Source organism: Sinocyclocheilus anshuiensis, unplaced genomic scaffold (genome assembly GCF_001515605.1).
Source record: "Sinocyclocheilus anshuiensis isolate Anshui unplaced genomic scaffold, SAMN03320099.WGS_v1.1 scaffold225, whole genome shotgun sequence".
Taxonomy (NCBI): Eukaryota; Metazoa; Chordata; class Actinopteri; order Cypriniformes; family Cyprinidae; genus Sinocyclocheilus; species Sinocyclocheilus anshuiensis.
In genome coordinates this window covers 629,664-644,309 of record NW_015539845.1, presented here as the reverse complement: position 1 = coordinate 644,309, position 14,646 = coordinate 629,664, and the positions used below count along the sequence as shown (strand labels likewise).

General features: G+C 36.5%; 1 protein-coding gene across 2 annotated transcripts in view; it reads right to left on the bottom strand.

Moving 5' to 3' along the window:
• Positions 1-14,646, bottom strand: part of LOC107684549 (histone deacetylase 9-B) — a 35,078-nt gene that overhangs the window by 7,336 nt on the left and 13,096 nt on the right. The window contains exons 2-8 of one of the 2 annotated variants that reach the window (XM_016480833.1): positions 13,762-14,003; positions 13,495-13,645; positions 12,539-12,671; positions 11,528-11,649; positions 3,678-3,809; positions 2,522-2,637; positions 138-260 (exon numbers count right to left, since the gene is read on the bottom strand). In XM_016480833.1, coding sequence (XP_016336319.1) covers positions 138-260; positions 2,522-2,637; positions 3,678-3,809; positions 11,528-11,649; positions 12,539-12,671; positions 13,495-13,645; positions 13,762-14,003 — 1,019 coding nt within the window. The remainder of the gene's footprint in view (positions 1-137; positions 261-2,521; positions 2,638-3,677; positions 3,810-11,527; positions 11,650-12,538; positions 12,672-13,494; positions 13,646-13,761; positions 14,004-14,646) is intronic. The other variant, XM_016480834.1, reaches the window with a different exon arrangement.

The following is a 14,646-nucleotide window of genomic DNA, read 5'->3' as shown; positions in this document are numbered from 1 at the left end:
TTGTAGTCTGATTGAGTGTTACAGAGTTCATAGGGAAGATTTGTGTCATGTTGTTTATGCCACAAATCCAGACATTGTGTGAGCTGGCTTTAACATGGGAAGTAATGAAAGATGATGCATGTCGTTATTTGACTTACACTGAAGGGAGAAGTGGCAGCTGAGAAACCCAGGGAGATATTGGGCAGTGATGGAGATGTATAGAGATTTAACATAGACACTGAGCTTTCAGGCCCTAATAACCTCGGCTGTGACGGCCACCGCTGTGATGGAAAAAGAGAGAGAGGGATGGAGGGAAGGAGGGAGAGAGAAAGATAGATATTTTGAAATCCCACTATGGACCATTGGAAAGAGCAACAGCAACAGAACAATAAACTTTAATGTACTAAAACGAATGACGGTTTTGTTCCTGCCACAGCGGAGCTGTATGAGCTCAACTGAAGGACGTAAAAACCAAGGCCACAGAGAAGCCCACAAATGCAGAATCATATCCCATTTGCTATAATTTCTCAAGCTGAATTGTATCAGAGAAAAAAAACAGTCTCACTGCAGTACTGATCAGTTTTTGACTGTACTTCCTCCACCCAGTGGTGCGGCCCATCAGCATGTGGCAGAGGGGCTGTACTGTTTACCCTTCAATCCCTCCTGCCTATTCACTGACCTGTATGTGGATATCCGGCCTTATTTGACCCAGGGGACCAGTTCCCTCTGAAAGAAGATACCCAATGTAACGGATCACAAACACGGCTGGCTTTCGAAACTGGCGTGGTGTCTGCGGGTTGCACTGCTACAATCCATGAGATGTCAAGCTTATGTCAATACAATAGCGATCGGGACTGTTTGTGTTGTTAACGTGTCTTTGGCTACCAGCGGCTGGTGGATCAATTAAGCTCAACCACCCACCACCTCGACCCTGGATCGCAGCACAATAAGCATTCCTTGTCGGTTATTGCATTGGAGGTTCATGGGAGTGTAAACAGTGGTGTTGAAGAATAACACAGCTGCTAAGCTGAGGCTTTACAGAGACATGTCACATTTGCCCAGAATGCACCTCTTTGTGAGCAAAGTCCACAAGGACCCAGAGGATCCAAGCCGTGAAGCACCCAGGAAGTGAGTCAGAGGGAGCTAATGAACATCGGCAAATGGGAAAAGTCCTCCATGTTGCCATAGGAATATTTTGGGTTCAATACAAGTTACACTCAACTGGCAGAAGGGCTGCATGGTTAGGTGAAAAAAAGTGATTTTTCTGATAAAAATTGCGATTGCTATTTAAAATGTGATTTAAAAAAAAACTTGTTTGTATTGGTCCAAAATGTTGTGATTATATATCCATATGATTATGAAATTCTTATTAAAATTATTTTAATCTTTTTTATACAATTTTAAATGCCACCATAATATGCTGAAAGCACTGGACCATGAGCTGCTCACGTGTAAATGGAAACAGTGCTGTGCTTCACGCTGTGCATACTTTTTTTCATTAAATCACAGCCTATCAATTTAATAATTGATAAAAAACACTTTTGGTTTAATTTTGATTAATCATGCAGCCCTAATTGACAGTATTGTGGTGTAATGTTGATTACCACAAAAATAATTCTGGCTTGTTCTTTTTTTTTTTTCTTCAGAAAAAAGCAAAAATGAAGGTTATAATGGAATCGATCTGGGCCAATTTTTGGACAATTAAAAATAAAAAATGTGAAGTTAGTTGTTTTGTTAAAACCTTTATGCTTTTAATTTTTATGGTCATATTAGGGGTTTAGTCGTTATGCTGCCATGGCAATAAAATAAAACGGAATATAACTTTACACAGAAAAAGTTTGAAAGCGATTTTTTCACAACACAATCAATATGCATATTTATTTATTATGTCTTGTGCCTATATTTTTGAAACATTGATTATTTTAACATTTGCAAATTGGTCCCCTTCACTTACATTCTTAATGCCTCACTGTAAACCAACACTTTTTTTAAAGAATAGGGGAGTCAGAATTAATTTAGTGGTGATTAATATATAATATATAAGTTGATTGAGCATAACATGTACTGAACCTGGAACCTGCACCCTATTTTGAAGGTTAATAGTGAAAATATGCATAGGTGAGCCTTGAATGTAACTTAATTTTTAGCTCTATCTGATCTACTCTTTCTTGCCCCGAGCTTTACGAGAGCTGCAGGCAAAGAAAACCACATAGCTATGCCAGTAAAGGTTAGCGGTACAGAGCAGGAGTTTGTGGGAGGAAGTGAACTGACTCTTTATTGTCCGTGCTGGGAGCCGTTTTCATTGGACTGAGATGGACAAGCAGGTCACAGGCTGTAGAGACAGAGTTGTGTTTTCATAGCTGCACGAGGACAGGCTGGGCTTGTGTCAAGGAAATTTATGGGTGCGGCCTGGTGGCCATCAACTTTTCTTTTAGTCGTACAGGTTTTAATCTTTCAGGAAAGCTTTGATGAAACTGCTGTGAGAAAGCTTAACTGTTAATAGACTTTCGTACCTGTAATAAAACATGTTTAATGTAAGTACCTCAGTACGTGTGGTGACTGGTAGAGAGGAGGGTCCGTTTTCAGCCCCCAAGGCACTGTAGGCCCCGTTAGGTGAACTGGGCCCTGATCCTGGTGCACTGCTGCTGGCTGTGGATTCTGGGGAAGATTAATTTAAACAGACATAAGTGCAAGTATAGACATTATCGATAATATCATTTATAAACTGTACAGATCTAGAAATTCTTCATATGGTTTTGAAAAAAAAGTTTTTTTTATCTAAAATATAATGTCAAATGTAAATTACAGGTATATTTTACCTGCACTTTGAATACATATGATTGTCATTGTGCAATATTGATATTTAAATATTTATTTCATCCTTTTAATGAAGCTTTTTTCTTCTTTATGATAACAGGACAGTAGTTCCAGCCTGTTACTTCTGACTTTGCCCCCCAAAAATATACAGTGTTGGGGAAAGTTACTTTTAAAAGTAATGCATTACAGTATTGCATTACTCCATAAAAAAGTAACTAATTGCATTACTTAGTTACTTTTTATGGAAAGTAATGCATTACGTTACTTTTGCGCTAATTTTTAAATCTGGACAGGGCTTGCTTGTTTCTTTTTAAAATAAAAAGTTCTATTTTTGGCAAATATAAAAGACGTAACTCGCATTACTTGTAATGCTTTACCCCCAACGCTGCAAATATATATTGCAATTTATATATATATATATATATATATATATATATATATATATATATCTATTCTATATATCTAACTATATATTTTATGAGATATTGACTGGTATCTGGCGGTCAGCAATAGCATGATGTCATATTTGGCATATTTACATTTACTGGATTTACTGGATGACAATCTTGCCACCGTGTTTGCAAAACCAACCACCAACTGCTTCCACTGATACATCATAAATACACAAGTGACTGAAACACCATGGAAAAATCATTCGACTGGCCAAGGCTCAAAACCACATTGGATGGTCCTCTGGATGACACCTGCCAGAGCAACTGTTACATAACAACATCAGCACACTGAGCTGCACAGACAGTGGACGGCTGCTGTGATTACTGGAGAGAAACCGCCAGTGAACAGCCAACCGGCAGGAGGTCTTATTGTTTATGCCCCAGGTGTGTCGTCGAATTTTTAGATGCATTATGGGATGGCATTCCTACCCAGAAGCTCCAGGGCTCTCTTTTTGAAGGGTGTCATGATGCTCCCCTCCGTACTCCTGAGGAGCGGGCTGCTCCTCCTCTCTGCAACCTTCTGCTTTAACCTGGACCGCACCTTCAGATTGGGCTCTGAGACTGGAGAGAAAACATAATAACACAAATATTCAGAATCTGAACTGTTTAGTCTAAACTTTTTTAGCCAAGTGTTGTTATGGAAATGTTTTGATGCATTTGTAGCTATGCATGTCAGAAAGTAGGAGAGGGGACATTGTTGTGTAGTAGCATTCCTGTACTGTGATGTTATAGGACTGTGATTAGATCAGTGGGCATTTACAGGTTGTTTTCAAAGACCATAGTTTCCTCATCATCTGGAGTAAATTAGCCTGAGAAACAAAGGCTTTAAGGTGCAAAAAAATAAAATAAAAAAAAGGTCGGCAAGAGCCAGGCTGACCATACACTATGAAAAAATTATGTTCAGAAAAATAAGAAAGAATACATTTTTTTGATTATATTATATTATATTATATTATTAAAATTATTATATTATGATATTATATTAATAAAATTACTTTGTATATAAAATAACATTTAGGCTCAGAAAGATTTTTTATTAAAGAAATTATACTTTTATTCAGCAAATACATTAAACTAATCAAAAACAAAAAGTAAATTAATTCATAATGTTACTTACACATGATTTCAGTTTCAACTAAATGTTGTTCTTGTGCTCATCAAAGAAAACTGAAAAAAATGTGATCTTCCACAAAAATATTAAGCTGCAAATTCATTTTCAACATTGATAATAACAAAAGTGTCTCTCGAGCACAATCAGAGTGAATGATTTCATTATAATATTTCATTATCACATTTTAAAATATATATATATAAAAAATGTATTTCACAACACTACTGTTTTTACTATATTTATTTTTAAACAGATGCATAATTCATTTAAATAAATTATTATTATTACATTAATATTCAAGATATTAATAATATTAAAAACGTAATAATACTAGAATAATAGTCATAGCAACTCTAATTCATTCAATCAACAGATCTTTTATGAAGTCAATTAGAAATTTTAAATGCACTCAAGAGTTCCGCAGTGTTTATTTGTAGAGGGTTTTTTTCATAGTTAGTCTCTGTATAGCAGTTCATAAATTAACAGATACATTTGGTGAAAGAACGTAGCATGCCACACCCTATCTATGCAAAAATATATTCATGCGAAGTGTGCAAAAAAAGACTGCAAGTGAAGACATTTACATTATGTCAAATTACACCCCCATGGAGTATTTTGTCATCATTTAAATATTGTTGAATTATGGAGAAGTGTCTGTTTATATGACTATAATGTACAGGCAAGTGTTTCTAAACAACTCTCTGATGGGAAGAGAGTGAGTAAGCCAGCCACCCACATCCAGTGCCTCCCTTTGGGAAACACCCACATTACAACTAGCAGCCAAAAATACAGAAATTTGGTCTCATTATTTTTCCCCTCAGTTCCCCATTGTGCAATAGTACCACTACCATCTAGTGTGTGCAAGTTATAATCTAGATCAGTGGTTCTCTACTGGTTTTGTTTCACCAGCTAAATTGGACATAACACTGGCAAACAAACAACAGTACAAAAATTGTTTAGCAAGAGAAGATACACATATACATACATACTAAGACCCCTGAAAGGAGCAGCCAGATGAGGGAGAGAGAGAGAGATGTTGCCATACTTAAAAGACAGCTGACCAAATGGACATGGCCATATAGGATGACTTAGTATGAGAAGTGCGAGTCAAGGGAAGACACAGCTGTAAGTAGTAATCTCAGAGGAGAGAACGAGAGGGAGAGAACTGGACCGCAGGCTGGGCTGCTATTTCAGGACTCTTCAGAGGCAGAGGCAGGAATGTCTGCTCCCATCCAGCAGTGCGCTAATGGGATGTAAATCCCGCTAGTGGAGTGGGCTGAGAGCGAACTGCAGGGAGCCCTCTCCAAACCGCCTTGCACCCCACACTGTCCTGACTGCCTTCTATTTATATACGGCGCTACAGCCTGTCACCATGGGAGCGCTACCCTATTGCTGTGGAGGTGGAGGAGCGATTGTTGGTGGGTTTAGTAGGAGGCTGTGATTGTGATGCCATGGGAGAACACATCACTCTACTCCACAACTGCAGGGAAAAAACAGCAGAGCAACAGGCCCGACACCTGCTTGATTTTTCCTCGCACTGACATATGGCCTGGAACCAGAAGCCAAGTCAAACAGGAATATGTATGAGGCAAAGACTTAACAGGCCCATAAATCAATCATATTATTACATTTGAAAGCAGTGCTGGAGGGCACACACTGCTGAGGTCTATTTATTGTGTTGTCTCAACCCAAAGACAAAGTTCCCTTCAGAGTTGTGTGGCTTAGTATGTGTCTGACAAGTGTGCAAAGTGTATATTTATGTGTAAAGTGACCGAAATTAGATCATATCTAATTAGATGTGCTAACCAGTGTCAATTATTAACACTCACCAAGTGCAAATGTAAAGTAAAAATGGCTAAATAAATAAAACACAGTTGCTTGATGTTAGTTATGGTAACTTAATGCATGGCTTAAAACAATATTCAGAGATGTTCAGTGACGCAAGTGGTGATGTGAGAGACAGGATTATTATTAAATCCATTAAAAAAAAAATTAAATAACTTAAAAAATTAGCTACAACATTTCTAATTGTCATTGTTTACAGTAGTAAAATTACTAAAACTAAAATCAATAAATAAAATGAATAAATACTACATAGACATGTTAAAAAAAAACTTTCAAAAAATGAAAAAAAAAAAAAAATTACTAAAACTTTAGCTAAAATTAAAGTAAAATTTAAAAAATACATTTAAATAATCCAACTGCCATAAGGACAAATATATACTGTATTTTTTATATAAAAAATAAAGCAAAATACAGTTTCATGACTGGTAAGAACTATTTATGACTAGTAAATGTTTGCGATTCACACTAATTCCACAATAAGGTGTGACAGAAAGGAAAATTTGGATAATAAAAATCATTTATTGTTATACACAATGTATCGGCACCATATTATTAATCAGATTATATGTGTGATTTTTTTTTTTTTGTAATTATCAGAAATAAATATTGACAAATATTTACATTGATACGGTATAAATAAATAATTTATTATATTTAAATAATCCAAATTTTATATTCCTTATTTTAAGATTCAGATCATCATCTACCATTAACTTCAAGGGACAGCACTAGACTATGGCAAAAATTGTACTCTTTGAGAGCATGCATATATGTTTTTTTTTTAAACAAAGTAGTTTATATTTACAATATTGTCCATTTATCAGTCAGACATTTCAAAATCAGCACTTCCCTAATTTTTGTGCATCCTTGCATTTCCTTTGAACAAAGGCTTAGTCAAACTTTCTAAAGGCAACGTGTATTTGCACATACCTGATCCTGCCTGCAGCCTCTCTGATACTTTTTCTCTCATTAGTAAAAAAATACAAACACCTGTTTACCCAGGAGACGAGGACTATATGATGCAACAACACTGCCCATGCAAACCATATTACTTCATCATTGCATCTAGGTTCATTTTTCTTTTTTTCCCTTCCCACATCCCTCCATCTCCAGTGGGGAATAATGTTGTGACATAATAAAGCAAGCCTGGTCTGACGGCCCAAAATATCCACCATTTAAAACACACAAACTCAAATCCCTCTCATCTCAGCTGCACCTGCTCCACATGTTTGGTATGTGGGTCAAGACTAAGAAGGTTTTTCTTCTCTTCAATAAGCTGGACTATTCCTGCCTGCAGCAGCGTCACGTGCCACCACACGGATCTTTTCCGGTCCAGAGCACAGCACACAGAAGATATGTGGCGAGTAAACCAACTGATCATGTGATGCTTTGGAGATAAATGGATTGTTTGGCTTTACAAGTTCTGTTGAGAACAGTGTGATCAAACCAAAGCCACATTGAGTTTTGCAGATGATACAGCGCTAAGGACCCAAGGGAAATTAAGAATTACCTCTTTAAAAAAGTGTCAGTTCCTGTAGCACTCACTAAACTTGCCTTGTTTTGGTTCATTCTCTCTACAGCGCTAACCTAACCTCTTGACATATGTCAGTCAAGCATCTCAGGGAAATCCAGGATGTGGAACAACCAGCATCTTTGTGTGGCTCCTGTTGCGTGTCTACTTTGAGGGGATTCTAAGTGAGACGGACAGGAAGAGGGGGAAGGGACCTTGCATGGGTGTATTTAGAGTTTGGAATCCAACTAGAAGGAAATAGGTTTTAAAAGGTTTAGGCAATGGATAAGATTAACACACATAAAGGATGGGTAGTTCCAAACACTTGTTTACTTTCTCTTGCATTTTGAACTTAAACTTTAATTTTCTACTAAATGGTTTATTCCGAAAGTTTGTCACTTCAGTAAGTTAAATAATAATCACTAAAGAAAAAAATAATAATTAAAAAATAAATAAAAATATAATTTTTTTAAAAGAAGTAATTTGGCATAATTATTATTATTATTATTTCTTAGAGAAAAACTGCTCACTGCATATTATTATTATTTTTAAATGTCAATTAAAATTGTTCACTAAAGTCATGTGGCACAACTAACATACTGAAACAATGAAAAAAGGGGAAAAAATCAAGAAGTTATATCATAATGTTATGATCCCAGTCTGTGTTCCCAGAGATATGTATAGGTAGATGCCCTATAGCGGCTGTTTCTATGGGTTGCCATATTGGAATGGTCAAAGCCAGTAATAGTTATATGCATGCATGAATATCTATATCTGCAGTAGACTTAAGCAGATGATTTGGCTAAACTAACAATACAACAAGATGAAGCTGTCAGCTAACACGACATACTTTATTTTAAAAACCTGTAATATTGAATTAATACATATTAAAAACACAAACCAGCACATTCTTACAAGTTTATCCAATTTCTTCAGGAATTTAAATACTGGTGGTCTTTACTACCAGAGGCTGCGCAATGTTCCGGCATCTTGAAACTCACTGAATTGTATTGTGAGTGATGACACATTGACTGTTCCAAGGTGGCGGACATGTCGACATGTCTGGAGCGGTCGAATGCGGCATCTACCTATACATATCTATGTGTGTTTTTGGTCTTGTGTTGGACTCTTATTTTGAAGTGTATTTTATTCCCATTGTTTCTGTGTTCACTTCCTTGTTCTGTTCCTGCCTTTTTTGTCACTATAGTTACCCTTCTTTTTTCCCATGCAGAGCAACTAATCACTTCCACCTGTCCCTTGTTAGCCCTAGTTTTCTTGTGTATATATTGTATATTCCAGTGTTTTCACATGTGATTTGTCAGGTCTTGTCCTACATGTAAGTTTGGTGTTCTCATTCTGTTTCCTTGTTTGCTCTTTTTGTTCCTGGTTATCTGGTCTATGTAGTTTGTTTATGTTTATTTTGTTAATAAAACACTTCGCATTTGGATCCAGCTTCTTTGTTTTTTTAAGTTAACTTCGCGTAACAGAGTTTGTGTCAAGGTCTCTTAAAATATCAGATATTTTTATCATTTTTTCACAAGGCAAGGTTAGTAAAACATCATATGGTGCGATTTCCCAAAAACATAATTATATATATGAATTAAAAATGTATGATTTTTGTAAAAAAAAAAATCAGTTTGGAAAATAATGGTTTAGATATGTACACTCACATGTATTTAATTTACATGTCATGAAATTACTTTTTTTTTTTTGTCCACAACTTTAGAGAGATCTTTTGACAGTGCCTTGCCACTCATTGAGTTGATTGTTTGCTTCAGTTGCACTACCAAAGACGGAAATGCTCCAGGAAAGCTCTTTTCATGCTGAGCTAATCAAAATGACCACGGCTGATCACAGTTGAAAGTCAAATGGCTTTGTGTGCCATTGAGAAGGTGATTAGCTACACCTGATTGAGCTTACAAGTCATTTTTAGGAGGGGATGATCCTTTTTCCAACTCAGTAATTATGTTTTCTTACAGTTGAAAGTCAAATGGCTTTGTGTGATTAGCTACACCTGATTGAGTTTACAAGTCATTTTTAGGAGGGGATGATCCTTTTTCCAACTCAGTAATTATGTTTTCTTATTTTTTTTTCTGATATGGTGTTATATCTTTCACTTGGCTGTTATAAGTTGCACTGAGTAAATACAAATGGATAAAATGAAAACTGTGTCCGTCTTCATTTCAGGCTGCAAAGCATCAAAATGTGATTATTTTAAAGGGGGTGATTCTTATCTATACCCACTGTAGGTGTTTTCAAGATTTTTTTGTTTTCTTTACCATGGTCACACTATATGTCTTCGATCTTAATACTGTGTGTGTAATGATCATCCACTTGAGGCAAGTTTAATGAGAACCCATGTGCAGTTTAATAATATCCAAAAGCGAACAGAAACACAATGAACAAGACTTGGCAAAAACATTAACAAACAGAGGATTATACGAACAAAGCTAGACAAAAGACAAAGGAAACATGAGGGCTAAAAAGGGGGGAGGAGTTAATGAATCACTATGGCAACTAACAAGGGTAACTAACAAGTCAGGCAAAGGAACAAGAAGTGAACACAGAAACAAAGGGAACGGAAAATACACTTCAGCATAAAAGTCCTTGACATAAAACAGGGCAGCACAAGACATGAAAACATGACCATGACGGCATGATAGGGACTATGTGATATTTGTAAGTTTTCTTAACAGCAACAGCTCTGTGCAATAGAGCCTTTAATTACCGTTATATATTAATGCGCTGCTTACTGACACACACACGCACACACCGATAAAATCGCTGTTTTTTAAGTAAACTCACTCATTGTAGAGAGAGACGCACAGACGTGCGTACATGCAACTTTCAACTCTCTCTCTCTCTCTCTCTCTCTCTCTCTCTCTCTCTCTCTCTCTCTCTCATATTATTATTTTTTTTTCCCTTAGGACTGCCATTGCTTTCTCAGCAGGCTGTTTGGATTCCCTTCCACTCCTTTTAGTTCTCAGGATATTGGCTGGTTTCAGTGGAGCGAAGCAGAAATGGATGCTGAAACTGGGAGGTTACTGTTCAAAAGCTAAGACAATAAACACGTCTCTTTCATGTGTCTATAAAGTGCTTATTTGAACAGAACAACCTACATAATTACCTTAGATTAGTTTACATTTGGCAGACACAGTCCGCATAATTTAGAATTAAACCTCCCTTGCCTGATCCCTAAATTATGTAAATACACAACATGCCAACCCATATGGTAAAGCATTTAAGCAGGTATAATTGTTTACCGTCATAATCCAAAGGGACACAAAGGGGAAGGAATGTAATGTAATTTCCGTGACTTAACAGCACAGTTCTGATCAGTTCGGCCTTTGCAAGAACTCATGACTGACTGGTCAAGTGGGAGTCATAACTCACATTAATACTGACTTCCTACGAGACTCCCTCCAACACTGAGTCAACAAACCTGTGGTGTTTTCTGTGAAAAGTCAAGGATTTTCTAAACAATTAAAGCCTCTTATATAGCTGAAAATGATATACCTTTAGAGTTTTAGGAAATTTGTGGTACTATAGCATGCCTAGAGGAAAATAAATCCTTGAAATATGCAAATACGAGCTTATGCTACGCCTCTCAAGGGATCCTGTAATTCTGGGGAAAAGACTTTTGAGTCATAACCCTCCTCCTATGTTTCATAAGGCAATAGCTTGTCAGCAAAAACTGAAATTAAATATAATCTGTAGTATGTTTCTTGAATGCAATGCACATTATGGTGATATTACAAAACAATAGTGACCGTTTTTGTGACAGTTTTGAGAGGCCAACTTTTAGAAACCTACCTGTCTTCCTCAGAGGAAAGTCATCCCGGGAGTCTTGTGGGGAGAGCAGGGAGATCTTGCAGGAGGAGGACGCTCCTCCCAAAGGAGGTGAACTTTGCTCCAGAGAGGTGTGATGGGAGGCCCTGAACAGAAAGGAGATGCAAACTGAACTTACCTGATAGTCATAAATTAAGCTGGCAGCTCCTCTGTACTCTAGTACCATCCACCTTAGTATCACATTACTGATTATTAGCTAAAATCAACTAAATTTTATTACCTTGAAAAGTCTGAAATCTTCTAGTCTTGTGTTTATTTATTTTATAAACTTTATGTACATTTCACTGCATTTAACTACACTACCATTCAAAAGACTGGAGTCGGTAAGTCTTTTTAAAAAGAAATGAATACTTTTATTCAGCAACGATGCATTCAATTCATAAAAAGTGGCAGTAAAGATGTCTATAATGTTACGAAGATATCCATTTTAAATAAATTATGTTCTTTTAAACATGCTATTCATTTAAGAATCCTGGGGGAAAAAGCAGCACAACTGTTTTCGACATTAATGATAATAATAAGAAATGTTTCTTGAGCAGCAAATCATCATATTTTAATGATTTCTGACAGATCATGTGACTGAAGACTGGAGTAATGGCTGCTGAAAATGCAGCTTTGCCATCACAGCAATAAATTATTTTTTAAAATATATGCATATAGAAAACAGGTATTTTAAATTGCAATAATATTTCATAATATTACTGTTTTTACTGTATGTTTGATCAAATAAATGCAGCCTTGGTGAGCATAAAAGTCTTCTTTCAAAAAACATTACACATTTTACCGAACCCAAACTTTAAAATCATACTGAATAATATTTAGATTTATCTATTAACATATTACATTTTTAAATAGTATTGAAATGGTTGTGCTATTATTGTGCTACATCCATTGAAAATGAGAAGTCTGAAATAAATTCCAGCTCATTTAAAACAGCAAATAAAAAAGGGTTTGAGGTATGTGAAGGTTACTTACGTGTACCACAGTTTGGAGCTCTGTGTGATTTTCTGGGAGACCCCATTAAATGTACCGTCTTTGGTGGATTTACTCAACAGAAACTCTTGGAGTTTCTGCTTGACCTCAGTGCTGGCCACTGCACCTGTCAGACCAGGAGACGCACACACAGAAATCATGAGCATCCTGGGGTTTGTTCAAATGATATTTAGATACAATAAATCTGAAACATTCCTGAAAGAGCTCGACTAACATTCTGTGGTTCGCGTGATACAGTCACTGTAAACAGAAAGAATGTTTGGCTTCTTTTCAAGGTCAGAGAAATTATTGTATTACTGCCACTCCCAGACACAGCAGGATTGGCCTCAAACAACAGCATCTCTCCTACTCATTCACCCACACACTCTTCTCAAAAGCTCCAGTTCAGATACCTCTGTAACATCACTGGCTAAACATTTTTGAGCACCTTTAAACAAATGAAGGAATATCTCCCTCTTCTGGACAGCAGGAGTGAAGCACTCTTGAAGGCTGTTATATCGAACTTTGTGCAAAATTGAAGTTCTAATTAATCTATTTGTGAGTAAATCGTTTGAAACCTGTCAAGAACATTAATAAGAAAATGTAATATGTAATGTAAAATAATGTAATTAATAATAAAATTAAATATTACATATATTATATATACTGCTAATTTAATTATATGTGATGTACAGTACACTTATTACAGTTTGCCAGCCCAGATCTAGTTGACTAGGCTACACCACCCTGTTTTTATTTATTTTTCTTTCTTTCTGTCTTTTTTCTTTTTTGGGTCAGTTTCATCCTGTGTTGTTCAGAACCTTCTCAAGTGAACATGGAAAAGAAGCAGATGTCATATAGATGTGTCATTTGACTGATGACATTTTGATGGTATTCGGTACAGGCAGGCTGTGGAGTGTTTGAGTGTTGTGTGGGTGATCATGATGATGAGCTCTTACTCTCTCTGCTCTTCTCTCTGTTGCGGAGGACCAGCACTTGTTGTTCACGGCGATGTCTCTCCAGTTCTCTCTCCTGACTCTGGAGCTCTAGTTTCCTCTCTTTCTCCAGCTGCTCCTGTTGTTGCTTCATAGCAAGTAGTTCCTGCTGCAACTGAGAGGCAGATGTTTATTATACATTTATTTATCAAGCTGGACTGTATGGTTGTATTGTACTTGTTGCTTTTTGTGTTGCGTCCACACATTATTTCAGTAGGGTTGTGTTGGTACCTTCAAATGCTCTTGTATCTGGGCCTGATGCTGGCGAATCAGGTTTTCGTGCTGCTTCTGGAACTCAGTGATGAGTAACTGTTTCTGAATCTGCTGCTGTTTCTGAATGAGGAGCAGCTCTTGTTGAAGTTGTCTTTCCCACATAGTGGGATCTGAAGCCGAACCCTGCATCCTAATTTCTGTACGTAGGTCCAATGGGGAGCCCGGATCAAGAGCCAGTGGAACCTCTGGCTTAATGTCCACTGAGAAAAAAAAAACAGGAAAAAAAAACCAGTGAGAAGGAGGGTTTAGTACAAATGTCTTTGCTATGTTTTGATGGTTTATTATTATCAATCATTCAGAGATATTTGAGCGATCAGGTATACACATGCATGACAACTACTTTTGTCATATTATTTAATATATCAGGTCTGATTCTTAATATTGGAAAAACCTGAATGTGTCATGTGGTGTGACAAACAAAGTCATGTGGTACAACCAACATACATGGTAAAAAAAAAAAAAACAGATATTATGTCATATAGAGGACCCTTGCAGACCCTCATGACAAGGTCAATATCAGAAAATTTGGCATTGTTAATGTCAAGTCAAGACTGTAAAATGCCATGTATTGACCACTCCAATACATAACGACGTTCATGAATTCATGGACAATTAGTCATAAATTATTTGTGAATTAAAAAAAATAAACTTTTAACCTTGATAATTTATTCATTCACTCTGTGCCATTATCATTATAGTTGTGTTGTAGACTCTTACAGTTGGAGTGATTTTTTTTTAAACTTCATGGTTATCCCTATACACTCTAAAAAAATGCTGGGTTAAATATAACCCAGCGCTGGGTTAAAAAGGGACAAACCCAGCTATTGAGTTGTTTTGACCCAG